The sequence below is a fragment of the Borostomias antarcticus genome (assembly GCF_949987555.1).
Source record: "Borostomias antarcticus genome assembly, chromosome: 10".
Taxonomy (NCBI): Eukaryota; Metazoa; Chordata; class Actinopteri; order Stomiiformes; family Stomiidae; genus Borostomias; species Borostomias antarcticus.
Genome location: NC_140243.1, coordinates 18,471,875 through 18,496,874, shown reverse-complemented (window position 1 = coordinate 18,496,874; position 25,000 = coordinate 18,471,875). Strand labels below are relative to the sequence as shown.

Genomic DNA, 25,000 nt, shown 5'->3' with positions numbered 1-25,000 from the left:
AAATCTGTTCCAAAGTGGGCTGCGTGCGGAATGAACTGAATAGTAGCAGCCTACCTACTCGCGAAGGACTCGCCAAGCGAGCGATGCAGGCAGCGAAAACCCGATGCTTGTTTACATTTTGAGAAAAGAGCACGTCCCTGGTTTCTCCCAGCTCTCTTCTCATTGGCAAATCATCGGAACGTCACACCCCTGTGCCATTTATACAGACAGAGATTCAGCAATATTACTACCTCATGACAGAATATCCCCCCATTCTGTGACGGTGTGAGATTACCGGCATGAAAGTGTTATATAAAACCGTCCTCTCTGTCTCTCTGTCTCTCTCTCTCTCTCTCTCGCTTGCTGGCTCACACACACACACACAAACACACACACACACACACAACACAACACAACACATACACTGCGAGATGGCGACCAAACTGCACTGGCTTACTGAACCGAACTATTTTACACTTTTTACCTGAATTATGCACCCCTCAAAACAGTTAGGACTGAAGAGCAAATGTGATCTACCTCAGGTCATACAGTAGATACAGTACATGGGTGGATAGGGAGGGGGGGGGGGGGCACAAGTTTGTTTCTGGCAGGCAAAACACCTGGGGTGCCCTTGAGTGGGGCAATTAACCTACAGTATAGCCTCGCTACAGCCAAAGATAGAACAGGGGACAGAACAGTATAGAGACCCATAGAACATGCTAAATGTACACATGCACAGTGCCTATAAAAAGTCGTCATCTCCTTGAACACAGATTCAAAATGGATTGAGGCTAATTTAGTTGTTTTTTTGCGTGGCTGGCCAGCCACACAGCTAGTATAGCGTTTGTCGGGTTATCACTCCTTTCCTCCCTCCTTCCCTCCTTCCCTCCTTCCCTCCCTCCCTCCCTCCCTCCCTCCCTCCCTCCCTCCCTCCCTTACTCTGTTACTGCGGACAATGTTGGCCTGCATTTCTCTGTTGGCACCACAAGAGGCAGTAGTCCCAGCACACCAAAATCATGAAGGACACCAAAATCTACACGCTGATCGATCTCCACTACACAAGTAGAGTAGTGGTCAGAGCATTGAACTCCCACCCGGGAGACCCTGGTTCAAGACCCGGTGGGGATGACTTTATGGGACTTTACCCCAAACCTCCACATGTTCATCCTTTCACTCCAACCTTTACCACTTGCCTTATAGGTCAGATCCTGTCCCAGCCCTTATTCTAACCACAATGAAAGTTATGGAAGCTGCAGCTAGTTGTTGTGAGCTCATGAGATAACTGGCTATCCCGCTCTTATTGTGTTGGATTAGCATTGGAAGCATTGGAACTGATGTGTCCAGGCGACAAGACCTATCTTAATTTATCAGACATTATTTCATGTAATTTCAATTCACAGCTATTTCAGTGGCATGACTAGCTTCCGTCCTACCAGTCCTGAACAGAAACAAGCCAGCCACGCACATAAGCCAGGCTGGACCTGGCCTGGTTTGTTACTGGCAACAATTGCAGCTTTGAGTGTGTTTGAGTACTGTAAGTCTCCATCGGCACATCAGCACACACATCCGAATGCAGCAATGGTCGCCCATTGTTCTTTGCATAATCACTGAGGCTTCAAGCTCAAAATTGATCTACCATCAAGTTGGATAGGTGCCGTTGGCTAACAGCAATCAGTAGTAAAGTCTTGCTACTGATTCTCAATTTGGATTGCGGTCTGGGCTTTGATTGGGCCATTCCAGGATATTGACTTTTATGTTTTTAAGCCTGTGGCTTTTGCTGTATGTTTTGGGTCATTGTCCAGCTGGAAGGTGTCCCAGGTCACTTATACTTTATACTTCACAAAGTTTTCCTGAAGAATTTCTCTGTACTTTGCCCCATTAATTCTGCCCTCTATCTTTGTGGCTTTTCCTGGCTGCAGAGAAGTATCCTCATAGCACTACGCTGCCATCACCATGCTTCACGGTAGGGATGATGTTCTCAGGTTGATGTGCAGGGTTTAGTGTTGAGGCCAAAAAGTTTGATTTTAGTTTCATCAAACCAAAGAATCTTCTTCCACTTGGACTCGGAGCCTCTCACATGCCTTCGGGCAAACTCTAGCCGAGAGTTGCTTTCAACAAGGGCTTTCTTCTTGCCACTCTCCCATAAAGCCCTTTTTTTTAACGAAGGACTTAATTGTGCTCTGGGGGATATTCAAAGCCTTGGAAATGTTCATACATCCTACCCCTGGTTGGTGCTTTTCAAGAACCTTGTGTAAGATCTGTTTGGAATGTTCCTTGGTCTCCGTGGTGGGTGTGGTCTTAGTTTGGGAACGCACTGACCTGCAGTGAGAACACCCCAGCATGTGTATTCCGAAACCATGTGAAATTCATCAACTGCACACAAGCTAGACTAATCATGTGACTTCTGAAGAAAACCGATTGTGCGAGAGATTATTTAGGCGTGTCATAGCAAAGGGGGTGAATACTTACAGTACGCAATCAATTGTTTACCGTTTTTTTTATTTCTATAGGCTATATTTATGTATTTCTAAATGTAGAAAATATGTCAATTTTGTTTTTCCCTTTCACATTATAGTAGTGATTTGTGTTTGACAGTGACACAAAAAAGGGACCTACAGTAAATTAATTCCATTTGGATTCCATGTTGTAGCAGGATGAAGTGTGGAAAAGGTCCATGGGGAGTGAAGACCCTGTGTCTGTCTATCCAGCCCCTCCGTCATAAACACTCGTATTCTGTTCCAGGAGGCTTCAAAGATGCCATCCGCAATAATCCAGTTTAATGACGGGTTAAAGCGTCCTACAGCGCCTCCTCCCTTTAGGAAGCGTATCGGCCGGAGGGGTTATGTGTGCTGGAGGGGTTAGGTATGGGGATCACCGCGGTACCGTGCTTTCTGGGCCGCTCCTCCCCGAGCGCGGCACGGCGGCATAAAGGAAGGTCCCGGAGGCTGATTTCAGTGCCGTACCTCGGACTCTTTTCAGAACGGACTTCATCCCCCGCAGCTGCTGTGTGTTGATGTCTTTTCAGGTGCTTCCACACCCACTGCAGCTCCCGACGCCGAGCCCTGGAGGCCAAGGACAGAGTGAATAAGGCATGGAATTCTGAAATGTGTGTGAAATGAATAGGAACATTAAAAAAAAGAAAAGATGGTGGAGAGGTAGATGAAAAACACGTGCCTCTCTCTCTCTCTCTCTTACTCACACGCGCACGAGTTTGGATGTGGATGACTGGGCATCGATGGAAGAAAGGGGAGAAGAGAGAGAGAGAGAGAGAGAGAGAGAGAGAGTTTGTTCTGTATGCGTGTGGTACATGAGAGCTGGGTGCAATGATGGACAGGCAGACAGGGATGTGGGAGGCAGTGCTCTCTCTCTCTTTCTCTCTCTCTCTCTCCCTCTTTCTCCCTCTCTCTCTCTCACTCTGTCTCTCTCTCTTTCTCTCTCTCTCTCTCCTTCTTTCTCTCTCTCTCTCTTTATCTCTCTCCCTTTCTCTCTCTCTCTCTCCCTCTTTCTCTCTCTCTCTTTCTCTCTCTCCCTCTGTCTCTCTCTCACTCTTTCTCTCTCTCTTTCTCTCTCTCCCTCTCTCTCTCTCTCTCTCTCTCTCTCTCTTTAGCTGGGCCCCCCTGAAGCCAGTGGCTGCCTACCGCACCATCTGTGGCTGCAAAGTGCCCAACATTCATTAGTGGGTGACTGGAGGGAGACGAGTAGAGTTCACTGGGAGAGAGGGAGAGAAAGAGGGAGGAGAGAGGTGTGGGGTAGAGAGGCGGGGGAGGGGGGGCGGAGTATGTAGAGGGCTGGAAGGAGAATGGGAGAGAGATGGGCCAGACCCCAAAATGTCACTTGTAAATAGCATTTTAGATGCTGGTGTACAGTGTATCCTGACTTAGGCTCATGTAAGGACATTTTTCAATGTGTTATAATATTGTGTTTGGTATCATTTTAAATAGGACCTTCTTAGCTGTCATTCAAGCCCAGTTATCTTTCTGACAAATATACAGGTCACTTGAGCTTTTTTATTGTCAACGACACAGATTTTTCCACAATTCCCGCCTAAACTATACTGTATAATTTATTTTAACCCTGTGGCATCTAAGAACACCAGGGACTCAAAACACAAAAACTGGAATACTCACAGGACTCTAAGGATTCATGAAATGTATAATATACTCATATTATTTCATTGTGAGAGGTGATTGTGAGCCTTACATTAGAATGGCTAGACTAACTAGACCAAAGCCAGTAAAGTCACAAACTGGTCTTTATTACATACAATGAAAATACAGGATAATGAGGAATACAATAGTGAGGTAAGAAACTACTTGAATATTATAAACAACATCATAAACATTATAACATTATAAATAACATTGACATTCGCATAATACTTAGTCAATGATATTAAATCCCCTACACAGTATCGTTAGTGATGGGAATGTGATGGTTACATTATTGTTATCAAGCTCTGTGTGTACTTAGATGGTGTTACCAAGGGTAACCAAGTCCAGAATCACCACACTGTGTCCCTCATCAAACTGCTCGTCTCTGTCATCATCTGACTCCCCAGGTTCAAAGGCAGGTTCTGGATCATCCTGCAGTGTTTGCTTACTGCAGGTCTGTAGCCTGACATGTCTGTGAATGTCAGTCCGTTTACACCAAAAGGGGAGAGGTTGAGTCCAGCTTCCACCACAGAGACCGTCTCTTCATGCATATCAAAATATAAAGGTATAATACAGTAGGTGCTTAAGAGGAAGGATCCAGTAAGTACTTCTTGAAGTGGTAAGTTTTGAGCCTGTGGTGAAAGATGGGCAGCGACTCTGCTGTCCTGACGTCAATGGGTAGTTCATTCTAACACCAAGATGCCAGCACAGGAAAGCGCCGTGACCGTGTCGATCGACCGCGGGGACCTTGGTGTGACGGGCCAACTCACCCTGGGGTAGCAGAGGGTAGTGACCGGTAGGGGGTGTAGGTCTTGACCATGGCCTGGAGGTAGGAGGGAGCTGTTCCTTTCATTACCCTGTAGGCTAGTAGAGTTTTAAACTGGATGTGAGCCGCTACAGGGAGCCAGTGTAGGGAACAGAGAAGGGAAGTTGTGTGGGGGAACTTGGGGTGGTTGAACACCAGGTGAGCAGCAGCTTTCTGGACAAGTTCCAGTGGTTTAATGGCTGACGCCAGGGCCCCAGCAAGGAGGGAGTTGCAGTAGTCCAAGCCGGAGACGAGCACCTGTGCTGTTTCTTCAGTGAGGAACGGGCGAATCCTCATGATCTTGTAGAGCGTGTAACAGATGTGATATGTGCCGAGAACGACAGTTGGTCGTCCAGGGTCACACACAGATTTCTCGCAGTCCGAATTGGCGTCACCGCTAAGTCGTCAATGGTGCGGTCAGCCCTTCCCCGGGAGGAACAGCTGCTTGGTCTTGTTCTGGTTGAGCTTGAGGTGGTGTGTTGAAAGCGGAGGGGAAGCAACCTGATACGAGAGATGTGTTGATGAGGTGGGTTAGGAAGGGAAGGAGTTAGGGCTCATTAGACTGAAGGAGAGAGGAGGGGACAGGCTCTAGGGAGCATGTAGTGAGGCCGCTAGATGTAACAAGGTTGAGGACCTCGTTAGGAGATAGGGGAGGAGGTAAGGTGGGACAGGAGGGAGGAGCAGAGAGGGAAGAGAGGGGGAGGGTTGAGAGGTGGAGGGTGAGAGGGAGGAAGTAGTGAAAATAAGGTTTCGAAGAGTTTATTTTAGGATTGCAAGCAGAGGTTTAGAGTTTTAGAGCAGGAGAAAGCAGCTTTAGCAGAGGATAGCGAGGAGGAGGAAGTGGAAAGAAGTGGTCTCTGTCTCTAAGGTCCTCTGGGAGTTTGCCTGTTCTCCATTTACGCTCAGCCATTCTCAGGCTCCGTCTATCAGTACGCACTGAGTCCGCCGGCAGGTGGGGTGGATCTTGCTGGCCTGGAGATCAGGGGACAGATTGTCCAGAGAAGAGGAAAGAGTAGTGAGGAGAAGATGAGTGGCACTATCAGACGGTAGGAGAGAGAAGAATTCAGGGGCATGGAGAACAGAGATACCAGAAGGTGAAAGGTCAGTAGGAGAGCAAGCGGAGGTGGTTATGGGTAGGGGGAGGAAGTACGGGGGGAGAGGGAGAGGGAGTAACACATGAGATAGTGGTCAGAGAGATGGGGGGGAGTGACAGAGAGGCTAGGGGTGGAACAGTGTCTACTGTAGAAGCACAGCCTTGTTGTGCTGAACAAGAGGAGATGTGAAGGTCAAAGGAGGAGAGGAAAGAGAGAAGAGGTTCCAATTTCTCACTCTGGATGTTGAGGTCGCTGAGAAGGATGATTGCAGAGCCATCATCAGGGAAGTGCAAGACTAAAGTGTCAAGCTCCACCAGGAACTCACCGAGGGGCCCTGGTGGGCGATACACAACAATAATGGTGAGCTTGATTGGGTAAGTGACAGTGACAGCATGATTGGGTAAGTGACAGTGACAGCATTAAATTCAAAAGAGGGCGCAGGAAAATGGAACAGAGAAGAGAGTACAGTATTTCAATTTTGGGGAAATAAGCAGGCCAGTACCACAGCCCAAATCTATAAGTAATAAGGCTTTGCTTGACACAATCTTTCTTGACAAAGTCACTCTTGAAGAAATCGCCCGGTGCCTTTGGTTGCTTGCCGCCGCCAGAGCGAAGCCGCGTGCCTGTCAAACGGACTGACATTCACAGACATGTCAGGCTACAGACCTGCAGTAAGCAAACACTGCAGGATGATCCACAGTCTGACTTTGAACCTGGGGAGTCAGATGATGACAGAGACGAGCAGTTTGATGAGGGACACAGTGTGGTGATTCTGGACTTGGTTACCCTTGGTAACACCATCTAAGTACACACAGAGCTTGATAGCCATAATGTAACCTTAACATTCCCATCACTAAAGATACTTTGTAGGGGATTAAATATCATTGACTAAGTATTATGCAAATGTTATTTATAATGTAAAGGTAATAATGTAAAGGTGTATGATGTTGTTATAATATTCAAGTAGTTTCTTACCTCACTATTGTATTCCTCATTATCCTGTATTTTCATTGTATGTAATAAAGACCAGTTTGTGACCTTACTGGCTTTGGTCTAGTGAGTCTAGCCATTCTAATGTAAGGCTCACAATCACCTCTCACAATGAAATAATATGAGTATATTATACATGTCCGGAATCCTGAGTCCTGTGAGTATTCCAGTTTTTGAGTTTTGTGTCCCTGGTGTTCTTAGATGCCACAAGATAAAATAAAGTATATAGTTAAGGCGAACATTTTGGAAAAATTTGAAGGGTTCAAATGACCTTTATATCTGTCAGGAAGATTCACAGCTGGGCTTGAATGAAAGCTAAGTAGGTCCCCTTTAAAATGATACCAAACACAATATTATAAAACATTGAAAAATGTCCTTACCATGAGCCTTGATCAGGATATACACCGGCATCTAAAATGCTATTTACTTTAGGGGGCTGGTAACTACAAGAGCTGGTTACTGTGACACAGCTACCACTCAGGAATTGTTATCATACCAAAATATCATCTGCAGACATGGATCTTTTCAAAAATGATAAGTACGTTATAAGTGGTACCGGAGTCTGGTCTGGCCCATGGACTAAAAGAGGTAAGGGGGGGGGGGCAGGAGATGAATCTGTGTGGCAGCAGGAGGTTCTTTGAGTCAGTTGGAGACTGATTAAAGATCTGGATTTGTGTGACACATCTGTACAAAATCTCCACCAGAGACTGCCTGTCTGTCTGTTTCTGTCTTTATCTGCAATCCCTGAGACAGCTAGCCTATCTCTCTCTATCTCTCACTCCCCTCACCTACTCAACCCTCCTCTCTCTCCCTCCCTCTCATTCTCTCTAATTCTCTCTCTCTCTTCCATCTCATACCACCTTTCTCTCTGCCTGTTGTTCTGCTTCTCTCTCTCTCTCTCACTCTGCCCCTCCCTCCCTTCCTCCCTCACACCCTCTATCTCTCACCGCCTCCCTCTCTCCCTCCCCACTCTCTCTCCTCCTTCCCTTTCTTCTTCTCTCTCCCAGAATTCCCGGCGCCATGACTCCGGCCTCCCCCGGGCTGGAAGGTGATGAGACGCAGGGAGCTTTGCTCAACTCGTGCGCTCAGATAAGCTGCAGAATTAGAGTCTGGAGACCAGGAGTGCTTTTACTGATGGGCTCAGAGAGGGGGAAATAGAGAAGGCCTAGGCCTCCACACACACACACACACACACACACATATATATATATACACACACACACACACACACACACATACACACATTATCTCCCTCCTTCTCCTTCTCTCTCTCTCTCTCTCCCTCTCTCTCTCCCTCTCTCTCTCTTCCTCTCCCACTCTCTCTCTCTCCCTCTCTCTCTCTTCCTCTCCCACTCTCTCTCTCCCTCTCCCACTCTCTCCCTCTCTCTCTCTTCCTCTCCCACTCTCTCTCTCTCCCTCTCCCACTCTCTCCCTCTCTCTCTCCCTCTCCCTCCCTCATCAGACAGAATCAGGTCTGCTGGTAAACTCACTCAACGTTTGTAAAGCTTGTAGTTGAAGTGCCCCTTCTGGGATTATCCGACTCATGCTTTTCTGGTCAAGTAAAGTCGATGCAAGTTGAAGAAACGCCGCGAAAATCAAAAAGACAAGTAGTGTGTCAGCTAGGACAAATAATACAAGTTCTGACTGGAAGTGTTACGTCTAATATGCTAATGACACTTCACAGGCTCAGTTGTTTCACTCCTTGTGAATCATGTGCTGATATCCTCCTTGGAATAGAACAAACAGTTTTTAAGTGACTGTTGTTGATATGCAAATTCATTTCCTCCCCTTTTGAAGAATCTTGGCGTGTTTCTATTAATGCTTCAGTGAGACAGTGCAGTAAATTCCTCAGAACATTGTCATGTCTGAAGCCTCTTTATACCACACTGTGCTGTGAACTGTAAAGTGTAAGAATCTTGAAAAATATATGAGCCACTATAAGCTTGGGTAGCAGCTGTCAGCGTGTGTGTGTGTGTGGTAGCCTACAAGTCAGCCGAGGGGTGCATGGCTCTGCTGATGATTTTTACATTTAGCAAGTACAGTAAAGCAGCGCCAGATCGTCACGTTGCATGTCACACGTGTGTTGCATGTCACGCGGCGAGTCCAGACCAGGAAACGGTCACATCTGGAATCTGTTTCTGTTGAAAAAATCTGTTTTTAACATTGAACAAGCCGGAAACGCTAAAGCCAGTCGTAAAGATGTATCACCATATTGGACACGTTCCAAAAGAAAGGGCAGTTGAAAATACACCAGGGACGACATTTGAAGATAAATTAAAGATAGACTTCCCGGTGATTCGGTATTTAATTACGTGAAGCAGCTCCATCAAGTCTAGTCAGCGCGAGATCCATCAATGGAATGCTCTGCCTCTAGCGACGTCGCTGTAGCCTGCCGCGCTCGTCCCTGAGGTGGCTTGCCTCATGCTCGTCCACTCAGCCACCAGACGGTGACATATTAGTAATACCTCTGGTCTAAAACACCCAGGCACTGATTGCATGCCGGCTTTTTGCCAAACCAGCCCACGCACACACACACACACACATACGCACGCACACATACACACACCTACGGATATTATACAGTAAACACGCTCAGGCCTTGCTTGATGCGAGTAATTGAATGTCTCCCCGTCAATCCCAGCTTTCTAATGCGCCCCGTGAAAGAGGAATCGTGAAAACATGTAATAATCGACGACGAGGGCAGGCGTCGTGAGAACGGCGTCTGGTTCACGATGGCCCGAGGCCTCCTGGCTCAACGAGCGCCATTCATTAACACGGCCATCGAGGGAACAGGGGCTGTGTTCCGAATCGCATACTACCCTACTATATAGTGTGCCAAAACAGGATGTAGTATGTCCCAATACTTAGTATGCCACATGCAGTATGGCAAAAGTACCAGGATGTCCAGTCGTATTTTGCAGTATGCAAGCCAGCAAGCTTTTCTGGCTATTCTGACCCACAATCCTGTGCGCAGCGCAAATGTGCATCACCTGTGCGAGTCGTGACAGCTGTAGACAAATGTCGCGTTATGGACAGCGACGGATGTGGGCAAATTTCAAGGCGCAATGTTATGACAAGGTAGTATGTCCCAATTGGATGCCTACTGTTTGCAAAGTACGTACTTTCTAAGGGCAGCTGTAGTAGGTAGTAAGAAGTAGAAGTATGCGATTCGGAACGCAGCGAGGGGCTTTTGTTTAGGCACGCGTCTGACAGCGGTGTCTGCAGCATGGTGACCGTGCTGGTTTACTCCAGGAGACACGCTCAATGTCTCTCTTTAAAGGGAGAGAGACAGAGAGAGAGAGAGAGAGAGAGAGAGAAAGAGAAAGAGAAAGAGAGAGAAAGAGAAAAAGAGAGAGAGAGAGAGAGAAAGAGAAAGAAAGAGAGAGTGTGTGTGAGAGAGAGAGAGAGAGAGAGAGAGAGAGGGGATTCAGAACTCTTGCGTTTGTGTGGAGGGAGCATGCAAATGTAATGTTCAGACAAGTGAAGGAGGCCAACTCACCCCATGGCAAGCTGCAGTAATGACTTCAAGGGGACCCTCAGTCTCCCAGGCAAAGTTACCACATATTGCCCCCATGCCAGAGCGCACACGAGTTTGAGGAAGTGCCACAGGGTTCTCCAGTACCGCCCTTTCCAAACATAGCTGGCATGGCAGCAGCGTGAGCAGAGGCTAGCAGGTCTAGAGCTACGGCGCTCCGGTGATTCAGCATGCAGATCAGCTAGAAGGAGAGCTGTGTGCACAGCCCAGCACAATCCAAGAGTGCAAACATGCACTTATAAACAAGCGCACACACAGAGACACACACACACACAAACAAACACACACACACACACACACATACAGGGACACACACACAGGGACACACACACAGGGACACACACACACACAAACACACACACACACACACACACACACACAGGGACACACACACACCCTCACACAGACACACATGCACACACAGACACACACACACACACACACACACACAAAAACACACACGGACACACACACGCGCACACACACACACACACACACACACACACACACACACACACACACACACCTGGTCTGTACAGTACCTGCCAGCCTCCCAGTGCAGCAGTGCAGTCTGCATCTCTCTGCCTCCTCCCCCAGGTCTTGCTAGTAAGCAGGTGTTGTAGCTGATTTTTGCTCCCCGAGGTAATTCTGTTTTGTTTTTACAGCACAACTGCTGCAGCTGTGAATTATCCTGACAGCGCCGACTCCTGGGCTCTGGCCCTCGTGCCTAACCCCCCCCCACACACACACACACACACACACACAACTCACACACCTACTCCTTCTTCTCCCTCCCCTCCTCCTCCTCCTCCCTCACTCCTTCATTCCCTTTTCTCTCCTCTGACGAGGAACACGACTCAGCAGCTCCTGGCTGTGCCTCCTAGTGCCCTAAGAACAACACCTCTACACACACACACACACACACATACACACACACATACATACACCACACACACAAACAAACACACACACACAAACGAACACACACACACACACACACACACACACACATACAGACACACACACACACACACACACACACACACACACACACCACACACAGACACACAACACACACCACACACACACACCACACACAGACAGACACACAAACTACAAACACACACGCACCACACACACACACACCACACACAGACACACACACACACACACACACCACACACACAGACAGACAGACACACACACACACAGACACACATGCACCACACACACACACACACACACACACACACACACACACACACACACAGACAGACAGACAGACAGACACACACATAAACACACACACCACACACAGACACGCACACAGAAAAACTAACCTACACAAGCACTGTGCCCAGATCCAACACTACGGACTACGGGAACCTAGGCGGTGGACATCACTGGACTTTCATGCTGTCTAGAATCACTGCCCAGTAATCCAGTATTGAGACATTGGCCCATGCTGTTGAGATGTGTTTGGTTCCCCTGAGTTAAAGCTATTTCCTCCTCATCCTGTGTGCAGTAGACAAAGACGAAGTTATGATGACTTATTTAATGGAGCGCATTTGCACAGCGGCTTCAGTCTGCAATGGCTTCCGTGATTTCAATCAGTACAATTAAGTAGCCCTATTAAGCTGTTACAATACATTATATATTTGGCATATTTTCACTGAAATATGTCATTATCTCGCTGAAATTAATAGTGGGGTGGTTTAATAAGCTGTGGCCACAGGAATCTGCTGTAAAGCCTATGCTGAAACTAAACAAAGGCCAAATTAGATCTTTTAGCCAGCACCAAATTGAATTTGTCTTTGCTCAAAAATTACATTTGCCAATGGGTTGTCAGCACATTGTATATGCAGTTGAAAACTGCGAGTATGTGATTCGTATTTATGTGCTTTCTGTTGAATTTGTCTTGCTCAGATCTTGATTCCATCCTGGCTACTAGCGTTGATCCTGTTGTAGTTCATTGTTCATTCACCAGATGCTATCAAAACACATTGTTTCTCTACGGCTATTGACAACAAATACTGTAGAACAATCATAGCCTTGTGGTCATCCTTTCACACAGCTATTCAATCTATTGAACTGCAGATAGGTGTTTGTCTATTTTCTCTTTCACGTCTTTGTCCTTCACAAACATTAAGTTCATCAAAAGCATCTCCTGTCATCCCTCAAGCCACCCGCTCTTTGTCAAGTATACGTATACCGGGATGCTAATGGCTGTTATTATCATCAACATCATCCTCTCATTCAAAGAGGCAGACTGCTGTACTTGAAGCCCCATTGTGCAGTAAGTGCACATAATTAGCTTGTGTGTGTGTGTGTGTGTGTGTGTGTGTGTGTGTGTGTGTGTGTGTGTGTGTGTGTGTGTGTGGTGTGTGTGTGTGTGTGTGTGTGTATGTTTGAGTAGATCTTTTGAAGGTTGAGGATGAGATGAACATGTGATGAATATATTATGTTTAATATAACCATGCACATGCATAAGCAATGGCCGTAACACGTCACCTGGCGCCGTACCAGTTTATCTCAGTACGGAGTATCCGCGCACCAGGAGGCTTCTCTTATGCCCCAGGCATTGCCACGTAAAGTACACCGCACATGATTGACATCCCAGGCGTAATCTTACCGGAGGCAGTCTTTGTTTGTGGATTGTCAAAGGAAGCACAGTGCGCAGCTAGCTTTGTTTTATGGGATTTGGGTTTTATAGCTCTTTTCTCTTTCTTTTTTTTCCAAAGCTACTCCAGCTCTTGCCACAAATCTGTCAAATTACCTGTACACAGAGGGTGTATCCACACTAGTCTGGTGAGCATAGTAGGAGGCAGGATGTGTGAGCGGTTGGCTGGGGGGTGCGGGGAGTAACCGTTTAACTACAGTATCGATTTCAGAGCGCTAAGAGGTTTAGGCTCTGGTCCAACGGAAAAATGTGCGGTAAAAAGCGTCAGAGGTGCGTCCCAGGAGTTAGCGCTCGGCGCGCTGCCGGGCTTTCCTCAGCGCTGTGGATGATTCAGTGGGATAGATCTATGTGCACCCATTGAAGCCGCTGAACTGGTGCATTGAGCGCCGTATGGCTGTGTGTGTGTGCACTCTCGGCGGTCTTCTATTGACTGGTGTGAGAGGGGGATTAAAGGGAAGGAGGAAGGGAGGGAGGGAGAGAAGGATGGATGGAGGGAGGGAGAGAAGGATGGAGGGAGGGAGAGAAGGATGGAGGGAGGGAGGGAGGGAGGGAGGGAGGGAGGGAGAGAAGGATGGAGGGAGGGAGAGAAGGAGGGAGGGAGGGAGGGAGGGAGGGAGGGAGGGAGGGAGAGAGGGAGAGAAGGATGGAGGGTGGGAGAGAAGGATGGAGGGAGGGAGGGAGAGAAGGATGGAGGGAGGGAGAGAAGGATGGGGGGAGGTAGAGAAGGATGAGGGAGGGAGGGAGGGAGGGAGGGAGGGAGGGAGGGAGGGGGAGGGAGGGAGGGAGGGAGAGAAGGATGGAGGGAGGGAGAGAAGGATGGAGGGAGGGAGGGAGAGAAGGATGGAGGGAGGGAGAGAAGGAGCGAGGGAGGGAGAGAAGGATGGAGGGAGGGAGGGAGAGAGAAGGATGGATGGAGGGAGAGAAGGATGGAGGGAGAGAGAAGGATGGAGGGAGAAAAGGAGGGAGGGGGGGAGTAGAACTGGGAATGCAGCACATGCTTCAGTAAAAATGGGCAGATGTCGACCCTTTGGCGAGTCCAGGGTCACAGCACTCAGTGAGGAGTGGTGTGATCCAAGAGTGGATTGATGCTGATGGCGTTGACAGCCTTTTAAGGTTTGGGTTGAATTCAAAAAGGGTGACTGTAATCTGTACAACAGCCAGTTCCTTGTTCAAGACGCGTTCAGAGCCGTGCCAATAACCGTAATATAACAACGGGCAAATCACCGGTGAAAGTGTCCCTCCGTAAACGCTGTCAGCTGGCGTTGAGTTGCCTATAGCAACAGTAAACAAAGGAGAACTGTTTCGGATTGCCGGTGGCGGAAAGCTGATGGCTGAAAGCAAAATTGAACACTTCAAACCCATCTTTCACCCCCCGCCCCCCCCCCCCCCCCAAATTTTTTTTTTGAATGACAGTGCAGTACTGTTGTATAAAAACAATAACACACTCAAGGTCGTGGTTATTGTCACGGCTTTGCTGGCTTTGGTGTTCGAGCTGTACTCTCGGGCCTACGACCACAGCACAGCCGGGCCAATAACCATGATAAAGCACTCCCTCTCGTGTGTTATTGCTTAAATATTCTTTATGTCTATATTAACAACTACAATTAGATGATAATAGTTTATATTATACAACAGCTAGTTCCGACCACACATTGTGATTGGCCAAGACTCATTCGGAGCTGTGCTAATAGCCACAAAATACCAACATGCAAATCATTAAAAGTACAGTATCCCTCCGTAAACATCGTCAGCGGGCGTTGCCTTTTTGAGTTGCCTATAGCAATGGTAAACAATGGAGAACTGTTTTGGATTGCGGATGGCTAAAAGCAACGCAGTTTAGTGAAATTGAACACTACAAACCCATCTTTTTTCCAATAAATATTTTGATAGATAGATAGATAGATAGATAGATAGATAGATAGATAGATAGATAGATAGATAGATAGATTATTTAATGTCCTTTACAGGAAATTAATTTACATATCTACAGTGCTACACATGATACAAACTCATTATCTCATAACTCATTGTATATCATACAATCCCCACATTTACCACACAGTCACACAAAAATCACCAACCATATTTACACACATTTACATATAATCACCAACCATATTTATACACATTTACATATAATCACCCACCATATTTACACACATTTACATATAATCACCAGCCATGTTTACACACATTTACATATAATCACCAGCCATGTTTACACACATTTACATATAATCACCAGCCATGTTTACACACATTTACATATAATCACCAGCCATGTTTACACACATTTACATATAATCACCAGCCATGTTTACACACATTTACATATAATCACCAGCCATGTGTACACACATTTACATATAATCACCAGCCATATTTACACACCCACACACACCTGTAACGACAGTGCAGTGCTGTTGTATAAAAGCAGTAGCACACTCGAGGTTGTGCTTTATCGTGGTTATTGACACGGCTGTGCCTAAGCCCAGTCTGCCCACTCTGCTTCTCTCTTATCACATTATTCCACCCACAGACTCAAGAAAAACATCTAGGAGAAAGATATTCTGATATTCCGACAGACATTCAAAAACAATCCATTCACTGCGACTTCACTGACATTTCTTAGATTTCCTGTCAGGCGACATCCTGCCTACATCCATTTCCACCCTCCCCCCCTCCCTCTCTTCCTGCCAGTCATGGTGAATAGCGAGCTACCTGCATCCATCTTTTCGTGCGGGGAGCCAGGTGTCCAGGTGGCGCTCGCACGATGCCCATCACTCACCCACAGATCCCGCCATGTTAGGGCTGACAGGCTGGTGGTGGTGGTGGTGGTGAGAGCCGGTAGGTAGATAAGCTGTCGTAGATCCTAGGGGGAGAGCAGGGAGGGGGGGTGGGGTGTAATGGACCTGGGTTTGGGGGTGGGGTGGTGAGGGGATGTTGAGCCGAGGGCAGTAGCTGGGCCGTCCGGTTAATAGGACCAGACAGGGAAGAAAAGGGATCTATCTGGTGGTTAATGTTTACCCCCCCCACTCCCCCCCCCCTCCCCCGCCACGCCTCCAGCTCCCACCATCTGATAATCCTCCGGCTGCCTCTCTTCATCATCAAGGTGTCGGAGGGAAGCGCCTCTGTAAATATTTAATTGGCTGCCGCACGCCGGTGTTAATCTGCGGGCGTGCCTCTGCTCCGTCTCCCCCTCCGCCCCTCCACCCGCCTCTCCGTTCCCCTCCTCTCCTCTACACCCTCCCTCGTTCACCCTCTCTCTCTCTCCGTTCCCCTCCTCTCCTCTACACCCTCCCTCGTTCACCCTCTCTCTCTCCGTTCCCCTCCTCTCCTCTACACCCTCCCTCGTTCACCCTCTCTCTCCGTTCCCCTCCTCTCCTCTACACCCTCCCTCGTTCACCCTCTCTCTCTCTCCGTTCCCCTCCTCTCCTCTACACCCTCCCTCGTTCACCCTCTCTCTCTCTCCGTTCCCCTCCTCTCTACACCCTCCCTCGTTCACCCTCTCTCTCTCTCCGTTCCCCTCCTCTCCTCTACACCCTCCCTCGTTTACCCTCTCTCTCTCTCTCTCCGTTCCCCTCCTCTCCTCTACACCCTCCCTCGTTCACCCTCTCTCTCTCTCTCTCCGTTCCCCTGCTCTCCTCTACACCCTCCCTCGTTCACCCTCTCTCTCTCTCTCTCTCTCTGTCGCCCGGCGTCGTTGGCTCTGTGGTCCTGTCTCTGTCCTCTCCATCTCGCACCTGCTGTCACGGTCCGGTCCCTCACTCCCCCCCCCCCCGCTCTCTGGGGATGGACGTTTGTCGCCGAGTTCGTCGCCATTTCGGCTCTGCTCCCTCTCCCATTTTAAATGTTTCCCTCTGTTTTCCAACGTGAGCTGCCGTCAACTGGATTATTAACAGGGCTATGTGGCTCGTTCTGTACTCCTCCGCCATCCGCCTCGATGCCTGTTATAGATTTATTCTAATAATTAAGAAAAGAGTAGTCGAGAATGCCAAGGGTCATCTTTGCAAGTCCAAGCTGGCTATTTTTATTCCAAATAGTTTACGAGTTCAAAGTCGGGCTCTTAGAGAAAGGAAAATCCACCAAGAGCAATGATTATCCTCAAAACAGAGCATTATAAACACTGTGGGTAGAACCATACATGCATATGCAAAACTTCACTAGCCAATTATAAGTGAGTAGGCGAGGTCAGAGGGTCAACAGCTGAACTGTGCATTAACGGAGATCAAAGATGAAGTGGAAGGAGGGCGCCCCTGCAGGGGCCTGGGGAAAGTGGGGTCAGGGCAATGAACAGGAGACAGCTGCATCACTGTATAATACACAGGATTCACAATGTAGATTTCCTATGACAATGTCTTGAACAGAGAATACACTTATTTAAATGTATCTACAGTATTACATGCCCCTCACGCTCTCGAGAGTGTTTTTTATTCTTCTCCCTCCTTCTGCTTATTTAATCGTCAACGGCAACAGAAAATGCACGCGAAGGCTACAAAGGCAGCCGAGCGCCGGTTCTCAATAGCACTGTGGATCATGAGGGTCTGCCAGTGGCAGGCGCAATTACATACCAGCGCATGTAAAAGTCAAGAGAATACGGTACAAATCGTGTAAAGTCTGCTGGCTGTGGCTCTGGCTTTTTCCCCCCCGAGGCAGTTTAGACAGGCGGCACAAAGCAGCCGAGCTTGGCCTGAGGGAGACAGTGTGGTAGCACAGCCTGCAGACGGACAAACATGAAACCAGGCTCTCTCTGCTGCTAAAAGAGAGAAAGGCGCCGGCTACCTTGCAACTCTCTGGAGGGAGATAGCGGGAAAAAAGATGGGAAATGCCACGCAGCTTAGCGACACAGTCGAGCCTTCCGATGTGAGTTACCTTTGGAACACAACAGGGGGACGGTGACTGAAAACCTGGTCCACTGGCCCAGTGGGCTTAGATTTTAGGATTGTGTGTGTGTGTGTGTGTGTGTGTGTGTGTGTGTGTGTGTGTGTGTGTGTGTGTGTGTGTGTGTGTGTGTGTGTGTGCCACAAGGGAAGGTTGCTGCAAGGACTCAGAGACAGATAGAATCCGCTGTAAAGACAGCTTTTGGGAGAGGGGGGGGGGGGGAGTCAATATACGGTCACGATGCAGTCGCACCTCATCCACGGTGTAGGAAGAACCACTGTGCAGCGCGACGTGGCTACAAGCACCAGATGCAACACTACGAGGCTGTCCTCAGTTCCCTTTGCTGTGTGTTCCTACCTGCTCCAGGGCCTCTTACTTTCCCTCTACTCAAGCACCTTCTCTCTCTCCCTCCCTCCATCCTCTCTCTCCATCCCTCCATCCTCTTTCTCCATCCCTCCATCCTCTCTCTCCATCCCTCCATCCTCTCTCTCCATCCATCCTCTCTCTCCATCCCTCCATCCTCTCTCTCCCTCCATCCTCTCTCTCCATCCCTCCATCCTCTCTCTCCCTCCATCCTCTCTCTCCATCCCTCCATCCTCTCTCTCCCTCCCTCCATCCTCTCTCTCCATCCCATCTCCATCTAACGGGGAAGGGCTGGCAGATGCGCACTGTCACTCCTGCAGGTGATTTTGCACACCCGGTCGTCAGTGCCTAGGGACCCCGGTGATCAGCTCCGAGGGGCTCTGAATTGACAAGACTCTGCTTTTGCACATCTGTCCACCAGCCTGACACACACACACACACACACACATACATACACACACACACAGACACACACTCCTTAAAGCTTTCATCAACATGGGCGTCACTCCCTGCCAAGGTCAAACCAGCAAATATTATGCTATGGATTTTCAGATCGACGTGTGTGTGTGTGTGTGTGTGTGCGTGTGTGTGTAGGTGTCATCTTCCTCTGTCTAGGTGCCTCAGCAGTACCCTTGTTTATCTGTTTGTTTGTTGAGCATATCACAGCTCATCAAATTTGTTTGTGTTGTGAATGTGTGTGTGTGTGTGAGTGAGTGTCGCCTGTCTGTGTGTTGACCTAGTTAGCACACTGAGTCTAGGCAAAGCGATACAGGTTTTAGAGAAGCAGAGATGTGAATTGAGCTGTGAAAGTAGAAATTAAGCGAGGGAATAGGGAATAGCACCCCTCTGGTTTGCACAATTTGCAGTGTGGTTTCAGCTTTTGCATACAGCATTCATCACTCAGTGAGTGATTTGTGAGATGTGTGTGTGTGTGTGTGTGTGTGTGTGTGTGTCTGGGCCCCACACCTACAGTACCACTCAGCCGAGCGTCGCTAGAACTGAATTGAATTAACCCACGTAAATCTAGATTACTGCGAACTGGAGGGAATGACTGAGGACGCGGTCGCAGTCTGCCCATGTGCTGAGTGTACAAAACACGGACGCTCAAGGTTGTTTCAGTGAAATAACCTTGACGAACACCTACAGGGAGAGACGTTCTATGCGTCGCACTGTTCGCTCTGTAAGTAGGGACTGTGAGAGGTGCTACAACGCGCAGCCAGACAGTCAGAGAATATGTGTTGGGATTCTTGGCCGGCCTGGATAGTACAGCAGCAGCAGCAGAAGCAGACTCTAATGTGATTATGGCTTTTAGCTGGAGATTTGCAGGGACACTTTCCTTCGAGGCGTCATTAGCTCTCACTCTCTCACTTCACGGCCCTCGCTGGTGAACGACACGCATGGGCACACGCCAACCCACAAGCCTACCGAGCGCCAACGCACACACAGCAGGCACACACGCACACAGCAGGCACACACACACACAGCAGGCGCACACACACACAGCAGGCGCACACACACAGAGCAGGCACACACACACACACACACAGCAGACAGAAACATACACACACAGATATAGTAGGCACACACACACACTAGTTTCAGAAATTAGACAGACTGAACCAGTTCTGCACATCATGAGGCAAAAGAAATCACTCAATTAAGCTGTGGTAGACAGTCATTTCAATGGGTAATTCAAATCACTTTGGTTCAAATCTTTTTTTTGGTTAAGTTGTTTGCCGAACCATGACGGCAATTAGAACGCCCATACTTTCTCATTACATTATGCAATCAAGCCGAGGTTCAACCAAGCCCCTGTTACATACAATTTTAAAAACCCGGAGCTACCGGTCATCAGATGATACTGGCTGCTGCTGACAACTGTCCTGTTTTAAGGGAGCTGTTTCCCTTGAAAACACATTCACCAAGCTCGGTGCACAGCCCACGGTGTCGCCCGAACTCCGGCTGCTTCTTAACTCTTGAGTGCGCCGGTTTCTTTCATAAGCCTCTGTTTATTAAAGCCCCGGAGACAGCCTGCCAGAGCGTCATTAAGGTCATCTCCCGATTGAGACGGGGGGAGAGGAGGAAGCGCACGGCCGCAAGCTGGTATTCGGCTTAGCAGTTCAGACGGACAAGAGACCACGCTGGGGACGGATCTGCCTCCTGATGTCATCGCCCGGGCAACTCGATTCGGTCGCTGTTATCTTGGTTTGCAGAGTCAGTTCATGCAAATAGGCGTGAAGAAAAATCCCGGAGAAAACTTAAAAGTCGTACACATTGTTTGAAACCAAAAGGGCTTTGTAGTTGTCATACCTTTCCCCCAGCATCTGAGCACCCACGCGCAACTCCAGTGTGTGTGTGTGTGTGTGGGTGTGTATTAGTAGGCACTGTGAGCATCACCGTACGCATCCCTCCTGTTGCCGTGGCTGTGCCTTCATTTCACGCTCTGCTGGCGCTGCCTGAATCCTCTTCCCACGGCTCATTATCGGCGCTGTTCAATGGGCGCGCGGCCCGGCTGGCGAGCACGCAGCCGCAAAACCCAATCATTATTCAAATACAGGCCTACAGGGGTCAGCGCAGACGTCACCACGCTTTTGTTTGTACTGTAGGCTATATTTATTACTTTCCCTTCCCAAATAAGTAAGAAAACCGCAACACAAGTCCGGCCTAGCCTGGATCAATGAGGTAGCCTACAGCTACTGGGATTGAGGGTGAATGCAGCGTCTGTTGTTGTCATAGTGGCATTATACCCACTCCCTGCTTCACACCCCTCTTGTTTTCCTTGGCAGGACTGAGTGTGCGCGGAGCCGAGTTCGGCCACCTGCCCGACAACATTACAGTTTTGGAAGGAGAAAGCGTCATTTTGAGGTAACTATTGAACCTACACCTGGGCTTGCTAATTACATGAAAAACGTGTTTTTCCCCCCCAGCTGTAGTGTTGGTTCGAATGCCAGTTTTCTGTCACAAGAAACTAGATCATGTGTCGCTAACTTAATATTTTACCTCTAGCCTATTAAATTGACAGTAAAATTGTCACTTAAGTAGACAACACTGCAGAACATTAGAAGAACTAGGCTGTTATATAGTCCTCATTTTCCCACAGTCAAGCTCCCCTGTTTGCTATATGGGTGATAGTAGCCTACATGTGATGTCACTGTCTCTAATTATGATATACCACCACACAGGACTTTTTTTGTACCTGAATACATCAATGAAACACTATTACTCAGGTATGTCCATAGGCTTAGCTGAGGCTGGGTAGGGACATCTAGTGGTTGGGGATCATACTGCCATCAAACCCTCCAGCCTGAATAGAAAGGGTGCTTGTAGATCAATAGAGTAGGATCTATGAGGCGAATGCTAATTCAAAACACTGTTTCTGCTGACACTGACATAGCATAAATTGGTAGTTTAAAGCTACCGGCTGTTATTACCCAGGTGACAACATTTGGTTTCACAGCCAGTTGGCAAAAACAATGACTGCAGAGTTATTCACACATTTTTGGTCTCTCTTGTCTCTACCTAAAATTAATTTCTAAAACTCCCAATACACATTTTAAACAAGACCCTGATTTTAAACAAGACCTCTGCCCCTCTCCCTCCATCTCTCTCTCTCTCTCTCTCTCTCTCTCTCTCTCCCTCCGTCTCTCTCTCTCTCCCCCTCTCCCTCCATCTCTCTCTCTCTCTCTCTCTCTCCCCCTCTCCCTCCGTCTCTCTCTCTCTCTCTCCCTCTCCCTTTGTCTCTCTCTCTCTCTCTCTCCCCCTCTCCCTCTGTCTCTCTCTCTCTCTCTCTCTCCCCCTCTCCCTCTGTCTCTCTCTCTCTCTCCCTCTCCCTCCGTCTCTCTCTCTCTCTCTCTCTCTCTCCCCCTCTCCCTCAGGTGTAAGATTGATGAGGAGGTGACCCACAAGGCCTGGTTGAACCGCTCCAACATCCTGTTTGCGGGGATGGACAAGTGGTCCCTGGACAAGCGGGTGTCACTGGTCAACAGCAACAGCAGTGACTTCTCCATCCAGATAGAGAAGGTGGAGGTGGCTGACGAGGGCATCTACACCTGCAGCTTCCAGGCCAACAACAAGCCCCGCATCGCCCTGGTCTACCTCATCATCCAAGGTCAGACCCTTTTTTTTTTTTTACATTGCTGGGTCAAGTATTCTTGCTCTGATTAATATCTCGCTTATCTCAAGGTGTGTCCCACCTGCTTTCAAACATGCTGTAGTGCATCCTCTCATCAAAAAGAAAAATTTGGACCTTACTCAACTGCAAACATTATTAGATCATTTTAGTATTTTGTGAAAAGGTTCAGTTTGGTTTTAAACCACACAATAGTACTGACACAGCCATTTTAAGAGTTTATATATAAGTGTTGATTCAAGGAACTTCCTTATATAAGTGCTATTAGATTTGACTGCTGCCTTTGACACTGGATCATAGGATCCTCTTATCACGCCTTGAACAATGCGTAGGTATCAAAGGTACTGCCCTCAAATGGTGTCAGTCATACTTGTCAGATACTGTAGGTGATTCTCTGTCCATCAAGGTGAATTCTCATCGACTGCGGACCCTCTTTCCTCTGGGGTCCCTCAGGGCTCCATTTTGGGTCCTATCCTCTTTTCATGCCCCTGGGGTCCATTTTTAAGAAACACAATATTCCTTTTCATTTGTTTGCTTATGACACACAACTGTACAGTATACTGTATGCCTATAAAAGGAACAAGTAAGGATTATACAACGTTCTTAATCTCGGTGAACGCAAGACTGAGATCATTTTGTTCGGACTACCTGACCTATTGAATGACACTGATGGTACTCTTAGCCATTTAGCTCCCCACAATCGATCTTTTGTTAAGAATCATGGTGTCATTTTTTACAGCTCTTTTAATTTCGATTAACATTTCAGTTCTATCGAGAGTTATTCACGCTTTTATTACCTTTCCATTAGACGACTGTAATTCTTTATATGTTGGTGTAGAACAGTTGTCTCTCCGTCGTCTGCAGCTAGTACAGAATGCAGCCACTCGTCTTTTGGTAAAAGAAAGCATGATCACATAACACCTGTATTAGCCTCCCTTACCTGGCTTCCTGTCCGCTTCAGATTTGATTTTAAGATGTTGTTGTGCCGCCCTATCTAGCAGAGACACCATCAAAGTCCAGTCAGAGCACTGAGGTCGACCAAACAATTCCAACTGGATGTTCCGAGATCTAGGTTCTAAAATACAGGTGTCCGAGCCTTTGCGATGGCTGCCCCTAATCTCTGGAGCAGTTTACTTATCCACATAAGAACTGCCCAGGCCCTAGGAGTTGTTTTAAGTCGTTGTTAAAGATCCACCCACCTCTTCTCGTTGGCATTCAATTCGAGTTGAGCTAGATCCCTCAACGCCATTTTAAGCGCCGGGCGACAGCGTAGGGCGAGAGCTAATGTTTTCAATGGCGAGACCAAGTGCTTCCTGTACTTCTAACGACTGAACATAGTTGTAACAACATTGGGGATAACCTAAATGTTAATTTCCATCATTATCTTCTGAGTAAAATACAAATTATTAGACTATGTAGCCTACGGATATGGACCCGAATTCATGACTCGGCAGACCGGGTCAGAAGTGGAAGTTAAACATATAGCCTAAGTGCTTATCAAAAACGGCAAACAGACAAGCGCTTACTTCTAACAAGTAACAACATACAGTAGAGGATAGCCTACACTTGAATTATTATTATTATCCTCCGACATGCGACTTGAATTGCATTCCTTCGTGAGTGAAAACGAGTGCACCCCACCCTGCGGCCATCCCACGTCTGGATATCGCTACGCCCCGGAGGTCGTGCGCCCCCTCGCGACGCTCCGCCCTAATGAGGATTCCATCCCATAGTAAAAGCATGGAGTACATGGACAGCCCCTAACACAGGCTTACATAAGAGCGCTCAGAGGAATACTGGGAGGGGTGGGTTACATTGGGGGGAGGGGCGGCCACACGGTCCGACCGCCTGGCTGAATGACTGGAAGTGCAGGACAGGGGAGGGGTGATGTCCGAGGCGGCAGGCTGAGTGAGTGAGAGTTTGACTGATGTTGAGTGACGTGATTTATTGGCGCCCGACCGGCCGCTCGCTTGATGGATTGCGGACCTTTTCTCCTGGCATTTGTCAATCGCTATGTATATTGCAGCCCTGTATAGTGTATATCGCACAGAGGAATGCAAGGCTAGTGGAATAAAAGTGAAAACATCTTGTGCGTGTTTGTGTGTGTGTGTGTGTGTGTGTGTGTGTGTGTGTGTGTGTGTGTGTGTGTGTGTGTGTGTGTGTGTGTGTGTGTGGGAGGAGCGGGGGTTATATCAATCTAGCTCTGCAGCTCCAGCCGTGTTCAGTTGGAGAGGGGGTGGGGGGGGAGGGGGCACACAGGGAGCGTTCAGCTGCTTCCAGACGGACTACTCAAACAAAGCCAGCGGCAAAAAAATCACAGGCTTCCGCCCCCCCTGCGGTGCCCAGCCCAGTCGCAGATGACCATATTTACTCGTCTCTACGTTCCCAATTTC

The 25,000-nt window shown here is 48.2% G+C and overlaps 1 protein-coding gene across 1 annotated transcript in view; it reads left to right on the top strand.

The window, feature by feature from the left end:
- The window catches only part of iglon5 (IgLON family member 5), a 119,601-nt gene that overhangs the window by 80,949 nt on the left and 13,652 nt on the right, over positions 1-25,000 (top strand). The window contains exons 2-3 of the mRNA XM_084445008.1: positions 21,265-21,343; positions 22,354-22,586. Coding sequence (XP_084301134.1) covers positions 21,265-21,343; positions 22,354-22,586 — 312 coding nt within the window. The remainder of the gene's footprint in view (positions 1-21,264; positions 21,344-22,353; positions 22,587-25,000) is intronic.